We start from the raw sequence: 13,029 nt of genomic DNA on the forward strand, positions 1-13,029 counted from the left end.
GTATGCTTCAAACAAACGCAATTACCCAATTATATTAAATGTTATAAATAAAGTGATCCTTCAATTAATAAATTATTAAAGTGATGAGTTTATGCTTTAACCCAATATGCCGCAAAGTTATAGCTGGTTATAGTAAAATAATGCAGTAAATGTACCATCAAGTAAGCATCCAGGTTTACTTCACAAATCTTCAATCCCGTAAAAGCATGAATTTAATAAGACTACGACCTTTGCACTGTGTATATGTATTATATACATATGCACTGTGGCCTGGGGAATTATAATTGTTCGTCAGTCTATTTTTAGTACTTTTTGATGAGGTATATGGAGAAGATGCCATGAGGAACCGTAGGAAAAAAGGGGAAAAGAAAATCTACTGGGTGGGATGGGATCTGTTTAAGTTCTAGAAGATATGAACCATGACATCAACTGTCTGACGTCTCTAAGCCAAAACCCAATAAAAGATACCTGCAGCATCTCCTCTTCTCCAATCAATTGGCAAAGGAGGTGTACTTCAATGCTTTCTCCTTTTGTTCCCGATGGAAGAATCTACGCTTCCATTTCTTCTTTTCCTGCATTTCGGTTAGCATATCAACTATCATGATATTTCCGGCGATATTCACTTTATTGCCTTGAGTCCTGACTCAAAATACTAACAATTGGCCAAAAGCAGGTTCCTATATGCCAAATGCTGCTGCGCAACAGCAGCAACTCTTTTACATTAAACAGCAGTGACGAGTCGAAAATACTCATTTGCTCATGTGAAATATTGTTCATGCTATAGCATCCAGTATTCCATTACTCACATTTGTTTGCTAACATTTTCTTTTTGGGTTAGTTCAAGCTACTCCTCGATAATATTAATACTTGAACTAACTAAGACAAGTGAGGGAGAAAAACAGCACTTGATATCCCATTAACTAGCTAGTAATAGTAGATTCGTAGTCCATAAAAACCGCTCCTAGCTAACAAGTAACCAATGGCTACAACCCTAGTAAATTAACAAGCATGCATTGGACAATCGGTCATACTCATACCCTCATAAGATGGAGATGCACGAGATGTTACAGATGATGTTAATTTCTCTAGTTCTCTATACACAACTGTAATAGGACATAAACACATCCAAGCTATTGTCCACATTCCCAACTGCACGCTGGCAACATTAACAAATGCATGCCTCTCCGTTCGAGCACTGTTAACAAATGTACAGAAGAAGGGAACTCTGCGCCTCCTGCTTGGCTTACCAAATTGACTGCCTAATCCCAAGACCATTACATGTTAATATAAGGCCTTTGTAACGGTTAAGGTACTCCTGCAGCCAGTGAATTAAAACTTATATTAAAACTTAAAATCCAAATCCATCCAAAATATAAACGTAAATAAACATACTTTAAAGTATGATAGAAGAAATTCTTACTATTATGTCATAGTCATACACATGCAACATCCCCTGCGTATCATATTCTCTCCTTTTGACGGGATCACTGAGAACTGTTAAATGAAGCCAAAACAACCAATGGTTAGTTTCGAACACACACTTGTCAGTACTCTTTGCTCATCTTTTTAGCAACCAAATGTCAGCACTTAAGCCATAGCTTCAATTCTTAAACTATATTGGGCACATAAACTCAGTTCAACTACTCATGCTTAGAACAAAAAGTGATCATAGACTATCTCAACCATGCCCAGTTTTAACCCCTCCCCTTAGCCCTTCAAGACCATCATGCAAGAACATAGCTACCAAGCTATGAAGCAACAGCAATGGATGGCATCAACAGTGTGGCAACTTTAAACACCCCATAATCATATAAAATCACAAGATCAAATTATTCCAGTAACTGCAATAAATTGCACTGTATACCAACACAGATCACATTTGGTATGGTAGCAATTATAGGAAACACATACTGGAAAAAGTTTTCATAGGAGTAAGAAGTTGTACATCCTTACCAGAATGTACAGAAGGAAAAAAAAAAAAAAAAGGTTACCTGAAGCTAAAGATGACTTGTGACCAAATCAAAAAGATAAAATCATGCAAATAATTGCAGCCAACTCCAAAAGCAACTACCTAATTTAAAATCCTTGTGCATGGATATGCAACCGCAACATAGACATATGAGCAAACACCATAGTTCTCTTCAAAATAAATCCACAGGAAGGTTAGGACCTATGATCAGAAACTGGCAAGTGAAGATCAATCAAAAACATATTAAAATTAGCTAGATGCGATACCACGTGACTTGCAATTGTACTTATCCTCTAATGATACAAATAACTCTATTGTTTTTCTATTTTTATTTTTGAATAAGTATTATCTTCAATTTACGTAATTATACTCATGCTAATAATCATCTTGAACAATCCACGTGATGACAGAATCTTTCCATCAAAAAATAAAATGCGGATATGGAAAATATTTTGGATAAATGAAATTGTCCTCCTAGACAAAAAAAAATCAATGTAAATAGGCAACAGCGAAATTGCCAAACCAAAACCCAAAAAGAAGAATGAAACAGAGAGAAGAGAAGACGCAGATGCTAAACTTTACTCAAAAAGCAAGCAAACACATAAACCCCAAGAGAGAAAGAGAGCGAGAGTTACTCTGATAAGCCTCGTTTATCTCTTGAAATCTGAAAGTGGCGCTATTCCCATTGTCCTTTTGCTTATCCGGGTGCCATTTCTGCAGAAACCAGCTCATACCATTAAACAAAAAAAATGGACAATTAATCAAAAGAAAACACTCAATTTAGCTTCGAGAAAAAGAAAATTGAGAAAAAAAAAAAACGAACCAGCGCGAGACGGATATAATTGGAGCGAATAGCATCATCCGTAGCATCGAAATCGACCTCCAATATCTTATAATAATCCTGCATTTACACTCTCAAATTCATAAACATGCAGAGTTTGACTTTAATTGGTAAAGAGAAATGAACAAGCAAACATTTTAACTCCAGGAATTTTGTTTACCTTAGGCTTGGAAAGAAGAGAAAGGAAGTCGAAATCCAGGTGAGAATCTGGCTCGGGCTGTTGGGGTTCTTGAGGATGATTTTCCCACTCGACCCACATCGTCGCCTTATCGGCCGCGATATGCAGAAACCAGCGGTTGTAGCTGCCTGTGTGGTATCACTTTTAGCAATTTGTCTACTAACAAGGGGATGGGTCTTGTCTGTGGATTCTCGGCGTGCCGCGCACAGCGTAATGTGACAACACAACCATCCTGATTTTCGCTTCCTTTTTTTACTTTCTTCACTGGTGTTTTTCATTTTTTTTGAAAACAAACACTAGAAAAATCCGCGCGGAAATTTCTAGATAATAAAAATTAAAAAAATGGAATAGAATTTTGCCAAAATAAAACGTATTTTCCTTTTTTAATTTTTTGCCAAAAGGTAAAAAATAACATATACTTTATAGATCTATTTAAATAATTTCATCCAACCCAAGTCTCAAGTATTCACATATAAGTTCAATCATCAAATAAATAAATTTTCCATTTTTTTCTTAACCTCTTTTTCTTTTAATTTTATACTCAAACTTTCTATTTGTTGATATATATTACTATATTAATACTATACCAATATATACACACATATAGGTGTATGCTTGGAATGTGACAAGATATTCTTATTGTGCTTGATTCTTCTTGAATCTAATATGGGCTAACCCAAACAAGTTATATGTAGTCTATTTAATTTGTTCACGACATCGAATGTACGATGTGATGGACTATTAGGTAGTTCAATTGTTATTTTCAAGTGTTAGAATAATTTTTATTAAATAAATTTTTCGTTATTAATCATACCGATATACATACATATATTTTTTTTAATAATTGAGATAAGTGAGATTCAAACTCTATTCTTTAAATAAAGGTTCATATATCAACTAATGAACTAAATGTTCCGATGGTTGATATACACATACATTGGTAATGAACAAATGTTGTTTTTCAAATTTGATTTTTTTTTATTTTTTAATAGAATATGAAATTTATTTATGCAAATGTCAAAAGAAATGACTTTCTCGCTGTCTAGAAATATACTTTTCTTTATAAGCATGGTTAACAAGCTCAAAGAAGAAACAAAGATTGACTTTCAATTTGGGTTAGCAAGCTATCATCCTCCTTGATGTATACATAAGAAAGCGATAGACTTCTAACGCCATGAAGATAAATAGCAATATAAGTTACACAGAAGATAAATCAGAACACAATGTGGACAACAATGGTATTTCTTTTTTACTTTATTAGGTAAGTGGTAAAATTTATTATTTTTATTTACTGTAATTTTATTATTACATGTTGATATCAAACACTTAATATAATTTTACCGTTCACGTTGCAAGAAATGGTAAAAAGATTTTGGTGTGTTGGGCCAGATTTGTAAGCAATACTCTGTAATCCTATGTTTGGGTCAACGAGCCCAAATTTTATTGTTGAGCCCAACCAATTTGATCTACTCATTCATAGGGTTTATTTAGCAAAGGAAAATGCGAGTTTAAATAGTTTACACAAGCAAATTCCAACCATTACATAATTAAATAAAAAATACGCACGCACATTCAATTTAATTTATCAATCATTACATAATGTAAAACTCATTCAATGAAGGATTTAAAAAAAAATATTGTGTCGATAAATAAACTTGCTATATATAATAATAATAAATACAAGTTAGTTTCTTCTTTACAAACAAAATATTAGTAGTTGTTATGAATATATTTATAAATGGTCATTGCACTCTTCAATATTTTAAATTTCTTCATGTCCAATGTATCTATTTATATAAGTACATCCTTATATTTTTAGTTCATTTAATTTATATATTACAGATCCTACATCAGTAAAATATGAAATGAATTTTGATATTTAAATATGGATTTTTTTTACTTAATAAATATATCTTTTGGATCAGAAATATAGGTATGAGATAAAATGATATTAAAGTAAACCAAAATCTTGATTGATACATCACTATACGAGAGATATAAGGATTGAGATAAATCTGAACCAATATAAAGATCTTTCCATTATATAATTGAATGGGATAAAATGTAATAAATTTTACTTTTGTAAAAGATTGATTGGACCTTGGTATATAAACATGAGCCTTAATAAATATATATTTTGAGTTTGTGACAAATGATATCAAAGTTTTAAAATTATTTTTTTATAGGTAAATAGCCAATGCAATGAGGTATATGTCAATCATCGGTATATAAATATGAGTCATAAGTATATTTTTTGAATTAAAAGTGTGAACTCGTGTTATATGTTTAATTCTCCATACTTCATAAATTTCTCTTACGATATATGTTTCATCTTTCATACTTACGTAGATTTATTCCTTCCATCTATCTAAATTTATAAAGATATGTATATTTTTTAAACTAAAACATGAACCTATAATATATGTAAATTCATATCTACTAAAGTCATCTTCCTTATTTACATATATTTATTCCCTGTATCTATGTATGCTTATAAAGAGAGGCATTGTAAAAGATGGTTCGGACACTTGAAGAAGAAATGAAATATAAAATATTCTTATTTCTTAAATTTTTTTTTCTCATTATATTTCACAACAGCACTAGATTTTTTTTTTTTTAATTTCTGTCCATAAGACGGCTCAAATCCAGAGAAGAGACGGATTCTCCGATGTACAATACAACAAGGCCTTTCTCCACTTTCCAAGGGCATCCCTGTAAATATCCACCCTTCAAGGCTTCAAGGCCAGCAGTAACAACAAAAAGTATTAAGCGCAACAACCAATCAACGTGTGAACCAGGTGCACCTCCGCCGGCACGAGCCAGCATCAAAACTAAATAAAAAGACAAAATGAACCTCCCAACTCAGCTCCAGCACAGCACATAAAGCCCGAAACCATTTCAGTTCATAATTCTTGAAAAAAATATCGAACGCCTCCTAGCAAAGCCAATGGCCTAAAAAAAAATCCCTCTCTTTTTATTTTTTCCATCGTTGTCATCGTCTGGCTGTCACTTGTCTTTGTTTCTTCAATGGCCTCGCTCTCAGGCCTCTGCTCTTCTTCCCCTTCTTTGAAGCCCAAGCATAACCGAATCACGAAACTCACTCCTTCACTTCGCAAAGACTCGCTCGCATTCTCAGCTCGTTCTGCTGCGAGCTCTAAACTCGTCGGGGCTCACTTCGTCGCCCGTGAAATATCTGCCGATTTGTCCAAAACGAACAACGTCGGCATTTTGAAGAAGGCCAAGAAAGGAGGGCTCGAGAAAGATCCTAAAGCGCTGTGGAGGAGGTACGTTGACTTGTTGTACCAGCACAAGGAGCTCGGGTTGTACCTCGATGTGAGTAGGATCGGGTTCTCGGATGAGTTTGTTGCCGAAATGGAGCCTCGATTCCAGGCCGCGTTTAAAGCCATGGAGGAATTGGAAAAAGGTGCCATCGCGAATCCCGATGAAGGACGTATGGTGGGCCACTATTGGTTGAGGAACGCGAAACTCGCGCCAAATTCCTTTTTGCGGGTACAGATTGAGAACACTCTCGACGCCGTTTGCAAGTTCGCTGATGACGTCATCAGCGGTAAGGTTAGTTTGGCGGTTCCGTTTTAACTTCCTGTAACAAATAGTTATAGATCATCAAGGTTCAAGCCGTATTAATTTACTAATCAATTTGCTTAATCCATTTTTAAAATGATTGCAGATTAAACCTCCGTCTTCTCCAGAGGGTCGTTTTACTCAAATACTCTCAGTTGGGATTGGAGGTTCGGCTCTGGGCCCACAATTTGTCGCGGAGGCATTGGCTCCTGATAATCCTTCTCTAAAGGTATCCGATCAATCACAGCCTCATACTCTTCTAGTATTTGATCAAAATTGTGTTAATTGATTCTGTTCTAAAGTAGTTTTATTAATTTGGATTGTGTACTAAAATTCTTTATTCGCAATGAGCTTTGAGGGTTTAGTCTGCTGAGAGCATTGGAACTCCTTGATATTGTTTATTTGTTAAAGCAATGCACTAACTTCAGTTGTGAGTGGAGTAGCCTTGTAGCTGAATGATTTTTAAGTCTTCACTAATCATCTTTTTTGGAATAGGCGGTTCATATCTTGTTCTCTTAATTGGCAGATAAGATTCATTGATAATACAGATCCTGCTGGAATAGATCATCAGATTGCACAGCTTGGCTCCGAGCTGGCTTCTACACTTGTAATTGTTATTTCAAAGGTTTGCATCAAGTCAACATACTATCCTTGAATATCTCTATACCATTCTGTATTCTTTTCGTTTTATGGATTACATATGACATATGCTGTTTATCTTGTAACAACTTATCTACTCAGAGTGGAGGTACCCCTGAAACAAGAAATGGTCTGTTGGAAGTACAGAAAGCCTTCCGTGAAGCTGGTCTGGAATTTGCAAAACAGGTTTTGATCTCAGGTTCTTGTTTCTGCTTTTAATTGTTTTCCCCTGCTTCAGAGTATGGCTTTAAAATTTTACTTTGGTATTAATTCTTGTTATGTTGTCATTGGAGGATATCAAGAGGCTTGATAACTAGAGTTAATGTAGATATACTTGCATGTCATTTGAATGTATGCTTTTGTAAAATCCTGAAAATGAATCAGGTGTACACACATAGGGCCCTAATGCTTGGACCCAATGGTGTATGGCTTCAAGAATAAACTAACAGATTATGATTCCAATAGAATTTGTTCAGCTGAGCTTTTTTAAGTTAGGGAGTCAACTGCGCATCAAATTTATTTTATTTTTCTAATTCAGGGTATGTATTTGCTTTCTCTTATCAAGTACATTTAAGTCTTAGGTAGATGGAAAATTTAAAAAAAAAAGATTGGGGTAAATTTGTAACATTTAATTATATATTATTTGTCTAAAATTGAAAATTTGTATATATTAAATTAAGTCAGTCTTTGCTCCATAATGTATATGTACATAATTCATATTGAGAAAATTAGTAACAGTTATTTATATCATTATCATAGCTTCTCTTAAATGCAAAATACAATACCAAACACGTGTTCACTGTTTTCATTTTCTATAAATAGTTTTTCATTTTGATTTATCAAACACATTTTCAATAAATTAGAAAATAGAAAGTGCAAACAGAAGGGAAAAATGAAAAATGTTTTTTAAAACCAAACATACACAAACTTATATTCTTACGTGGTTCTCCTGTACTCTGGAAGTAGGTTTCCCCCATCATTTAATTCTGAACTTTATATATGTTGCTTATGTTTACTTTTATGCAGGGTGTTGCTATAACACAAGAAAAGTCTTTGTTAGACAACACAGCTAGGATTGAGGGTTGGGTAGCCAGATTCCCCATGTTTGACTGGGTTGGCGGCAGGACATCTGAAATGTCTGCAGTTGGCCTACTTCCAGCAGCACTTCAGGCAAGTAATCCGTGGATTAAAAATTTAATGCAGTTGTCAGTTCACTTTCTACAGTACTTTCTAAATGAATATAACTGCAGGGAATTGACATAAGAGAAATGCTTGTTGGTGCATCTATGATGGATGAGGCAACTAGGTGCACAGAGGTAAGCTTCATTCGGCTATTTCTTAATATTTGCTTCAACATATTTTGATACTCCTTTCAAATGATTGAATAGGGGAGGATTTTGTTGAATCATGATAATTGCAGTTTTTACTAGGGTGACTTTAGGTTACTTGTCTTCATTCCCTCAATGGTGCCTATATTGGAAATTAAGAGTTTAGTTGGCAGTTTCTAAGCATGGGCGAAACTTAGTCCTCATCTTCTATTGGAAATGCTACCTTGTTTTAGTTTGTTTGACTCCGGTATCTATTTTGTATCTTGCCTGATTCCACCTGTTAATGCAGTTAAGATCTCCTGATTGAAATGCTTACTTTTTCTTCCTTTCCTTCAGCTTAAAAATAATCCTGCAGCATTGCTGGCTTTATGTTGGTATTGGGCATCTGATGGGATTGGATCTAAGGTATTCAACTCTTAACATCATTCAGATCTTATGTTGTCCAAAATTTGGTTTATTTTATTCATGGCTTGTCTTCTTGGGTTTTGGCAGGATATGGTTGTCCTTCCTTACAAGGACAGCTTATTACTATTTAGTAGGTATTTACAGCAGCTGGTTATGGAATCACTTGGCAAGGAGTTTGACCTGGATGGTAACCGGGTATGTTCAACTGTTTAAGATGATTTGTACTACTTCATTTTGGGATGTACGTTGGAGACTACTTTTGGTTCACTAGTTGCCACTTTGTACAAAATGCTTAACTGCCGGACTGTTTCCAGTTGATCACTTCCAACACTCCCCATGGTGGGTGCATTACTTGATAAAGCATATGAGCTGATATGAGGATATTTTGTGTTTGGGGAGAATGAATGATGGCTCAATGGGTGATTGAGTCCTTGGTTGGAGTATTCCTTTGGTGTTATATATTCTCTTGCTTACCTGGAGCCATTCTAATAGATTAATTGTTGTCACATTTTGCCCATTGAAGCTTTTGGCATAGTCGTAAATTTCTTTAAGATGGTTATTATATTGAGGCTAAATATCAGCAATTAAGTGGTTAGGCCACTGGTTAAAACCATTAGTCACTAGTTATATTACTAAAAAATAAGAGTTTTTATGTGTTGAGATAGCATGAATGCGAAATAGGAGAACAGTTTCAAGTATAAGGAACCTTATTGGAGGCATTAGCCTTATATAACAAAGTCTGTGCTTTATAATGTAAAACTTATTAATGTTAATTGAGCCAGCTTCATTGAAACTTATCAACATGTGTTACTTAGGGATCTGAACATTAACTGAGGGTGGAGTCTGTACAATATTTACTCATTCATAAACATGTTCAAGTTGCTTTCTTAAATATTTAGAATTAGTGAAAACACAACTTCTTAATTCATCAGGTGAATCAAGGAATTACTGTTTATGGGAATAAAGGGAGCACAGATCAGCATGCGTAAGCTTTCCTTATGCCTTCAAATATATTTGATCTCTGTTTATGTAAGCTATACCCAGGCCTGATGCAGCTTTCCCTGTTTTATTAATTTATAGCTATATTCAACAACTGAGGGAGGGTGTGCACAATTTCTTTGTGACATTCATTGAAGTGCTACTTGATAGACCTCCTGGTCATGATTGGGAGCTTGAACCAGGTGTTACATGTGGTGACTACCTATTTGGAATGCTACAGGTTTGATAAGTGATAGTTTTCTAAAACAGCAGGATTTTTTTGAATGTGCACATGATAAAGGCTTATAATGTTTGCATTTCTAACCTTGCTTGTGCAGGGAACAAGATCAGCTCTGTATGCAAATAACCGCGAGTCCATCACTGTTACTGTCCAAGAGGTGACACCCAGATCTGTTGGGGCTCTCATAGCACTTTATGAGCGAGCAGTTGGAATTTATGCCTCACTTACAAATATTAATGCTTACCATCAACCTGGTAAGTATATGTTCGTTATCTATTTAAGAAATTTAATTCTTGAAGTGAGCTAAAATTAATATTGTGTGGTTGGGTCATACTTTGCAACATCGTTGTTCAATCTAAATGTTCTTTGTTGGGTTATTTAATCTGATTGGTCTTTCTTTCTTTATATTTCTGCACTTAATCTTCATCTCAGGTGTGGAAGCTGGGAAAAAGGCTGCTGGTGAAGTATTAGCTCTACAGAAGCGAGTTTTAGCAGTACTCAATGAGGCCAGGTAAGATTTCAGATCCTTATGATCAGGGATTTATTGTGCAATTTATCTGAATTATATATGCGAGATATTTATGCTTCAGGGAAGCAACATACTTAGAACAATTATATGCCAATTTCTAGACATCCATCATGGATGAATTTAGAATGTCTTTATAAGTAACAGAATTGAAGAAAGTTTTGACTCAAAAGTCGTTATAGATTACGCCTACTGATACTTATATTTCCTCTCCCTTTCTGGCCTTGTTGCCCATCTTTCTCTCTCTTCTTCATTGGTTCAAAGGCTTGATGACCTTCACTGCAATTCCCCATTTGTGCTCTGTTGTATTATTGTTTCATTGGGCCTGGGGTGTTTGTGTTTCTGTATGTGTTTTTTGTTTTATTGTTGTCTTTTGCTGATTACAGTTTTCTTTTTTCACTTTGTTCAGCTGTAAGGAACCTGTGGAGCCATTGACACTTGAAGAAGTGGCTGATCGTTGCCATGCTCCTGAACACGTATGCACGAAATACTGTTCAAGTTACTTCTTACACCATTAAATGTCGTGCTAACCTTCTTTGTTTTATGGCTGCAGATTGAAATGATCTACAAAATCATTGAGCACATGGCTGCCAATGACAGAGCACTAATTGCCGAAGGTAATTGTGGTTCACCACATAGCTTAAAGGTTTTCCTTGGGGAGTGTAATGTGGATGAAATGTATGCTTAAGTTAGCTCAACGAAATTCACGTTTCAGATTTTATGTTGTGCTTTCGGTAGAGAAAAAGAAAGCTCCAATAAAATTGGTTTTGCCATGTATCTCATTTTTCCTGGGAACCAGGTAGTACCTCTTGTAACATTGTTGAGTTAGAAATAAATTTCCAGTCGCCCCTGTTTGTGAGCAAAATTTCCAGGATTCCATCACAGAAGTGCCTTGTACGAGATGTGCAGTGAGATGTCCTCTTTACACTACTCACCAGCATGCTTTTATAATGCATCCAGATGTGAGGTGTTGCAGCCCTTTGACGGATCTGCACTTCCCAATTTCATCCTCCAAAAGCTAGGCTGGCAAATCCCCCAAGGGTAGTTATAGCTTAGCATTGTGGTGACTGAAATCAGAATTATAGTCTCAAATGCATTAGAAAAAAATCAAGTTAGATTGAGATTCAAGTTAAAAAGAAAAGGGGATGTTTTACCATAATTATAAATTCACTATTCGATCACACATTTTTACAAGACAGTACCAATTTCGAGCCTTATCTTCCCATTACGATTTGTTCGAACGTTGTGGAATAATATAGCTTCAAATTTCAGATTGGTTTTCCTATGGCTTGACATGCCTCCATCAGCATGGTGAGTGTCCACCTTACCTACCTACTACTCTTGCTTGTTAGCGTGTTTTGTTCTTCTGTCAGCCTCAGCTAATAGAGAGGACCATTTTTCTCACCCATCTGATGAGACTATATGAGTACAAATTTTGCATGCAAAGGCAGGCTGCATTGTATTTCCAAGAATGCAACTCCTTGTTTTGTTTTTCCTTGGTCGCTCAGCAAATGGAACATCATTTTCCATGTTTGAATTCTTTTCAGGACGTCAATTATCCCTTCTCTTGAAGACAACTGGTAGTTGAGTACCTTAGGTTAGGTCCCATATCAAGAGAGACGGTTCCCACCTCCCCCAAAAACTAACCCCTACCATCTTACATTCTTAAACATCGCTTCTTCCCATTTATAACGCAATTAATTGCATTGACTACTCTATTATCATATGTCATCGACCAATCATTCTCGCATGCCTGGGCCCCTTATTTCAAACCAAGATCACAAAAATAATATTCCCCAAAGGGTCGATAAAATAAAAACACAAGCTTATCTCATGCAACGGCCATGTTCAAAAATTTTCAAATTAAAGCATGTACTCAGTTCTTCTCTTATGCCCGTCAACATGGAATAATGGGGCCATAGGATAATAGCACATAGGCAATGGAAAAAAATTCAAATTAAAAATCACAAAATGTCAAAAAACAAATACCTGCCGTTGATCCCCCATACCTATGACTATACTCCACGGCCAGAGTTGATCATCATGTGACTTCTGTCTTGTGCCCTTTTGTTGCATCCAAATTTTTTAATTGGAAAAAATGAAGGCGCTAAAACAAACAAACAAACAAAATAGCCGGCGAGGTTAAGCCCCATACGGAACATGAAATAGAGTAAAGAGAAAAAGCGTGTGTGGTTCGTTGGGACCCACCTAACCATGTGAACTACATATAGCGGGAAATTTTAGAGTACCCAAAAAAAAAAAGCGTCCCCACTTACAACGTTCGACTGTTGACAGTAATTTTAATTAAAAGTCCATAAAATAACGGAGTTCCTCTTTGCCAC

General features: G+C 35.5%; 2 protein-coding genes across 2 annotated transcripts; one reads left to right on the plus strand and one right to left on the minus strand.

Annotated features, from left to right (window-relative positions):
* On the minus strand, nt 887-3,250 carry LOC18591787 (dnaJ homolog subfamily B member 3). The gene is made up of 5 exons (XM_018125393.1): nt 2,971-3,250; nt 2,793-2,870; nt 2,605-2,683; nt 1,421-1,494; nt 887-1,315 (listed from the first exon to the last, which is right to left on the minus strand). The coding sequence occupies exons 1-5, from the start codon at nt 3,067-3,069 to the stop codon at nt 1,244-1,246; spliced, it is 402 nt and encodes a 133-aa protein (XP_017980882.1). The 5' UTR covers nt 3,070-3,250; the 3' UTR covers nt 887-1,243.
* On the plus strand, nt 5,635-11,569 carry LOC18591788 (glucose-6-phosphate isomerase 1, chloroplastic). The gene is made up of 14 exons (XM_018126142.1): nt 5,635-6,561; nt 6,677-6,799; nt 7,097-7,195; nt 7,312-7,395; nt 8,236-8,379; nt 8,460-8,525; nt 8,874-8,942; nt 9,030-9,137; nt 9,875-9,927; nt 10,023-10,161; nt 10,259-10,415; nt 10,594-10,672; nt 11,097-11,163; nt 11,241-11,569. The coding sequence occupies exons 1-14, from the start codon at nt 6,016-6,018 to the stop codon at nt 11,373-11,375; spliced, it is 1,869 nt and encodes a 622-aa protein (XP_017981631.1). The 5' UTR covers nt 5,635-6,015; the 3' UTR covers nt 11,376-11,569.

This window comes from Theobroma cacao, chromosome 8 (genome assembly GCF_000208745.1).
Source record: "Theobroma cacao cultivar B97-61/B2 chromosome 8, Criollo_cocoa_genome_V2, whole genome shotgun sequence".
In the NCBI taxonomy this organism is placed as follows: domain Eukaryota; kingdom Viridiplantae; phylum Streptophyta; class Magnoliopsida; order Malvales; family Malvaceae; genus Theobroma; species Theobroma cacao.

Coding starts and splice junctions, on each gene's coding strand:
- LOC18591787 (XM_018125393.1), bottom strand. CDS start 3,069: ATGTGGGTCGAGTGGGAAAATCATCCTCAAGAACCCCAACAGCCCGAG. Junction 2,871..2,970: donor CTCTTCTTTCCAAGCCTAAG/GTAAACAAAATT, acceptor GTGTAAATGCAG/GATTATTATAAGATATTGGA. Junction 1,316..1,420: donor TGTATGACTATGACATAATA/GTAAGAATTTCT, acceptor CACTGGCTGCAG/GAGTACCTTAACCGTTACAA.
- LOC18591788 (XM_018126142.1), top strand. CDS start 6,016: ATGGCCTCGCTCTCAGGCCTCTGCTCTTCTTCCCCTTCTTTGAAGCCC. Junction 10,416..10,593: donor TAATGCTTACCATCAACCTG/GTAAGTATATGT, acceptor TCTTCATCTCAG/GTGTGGAAGCTGGGAAAAAG. Junction 11,164..11,240: donor GTTGCCATGCTCCTGAACAC/GTATGCACGAAA, acceptor TTATGGCTGCAG/ATTGAAATGATCTACAAAAT.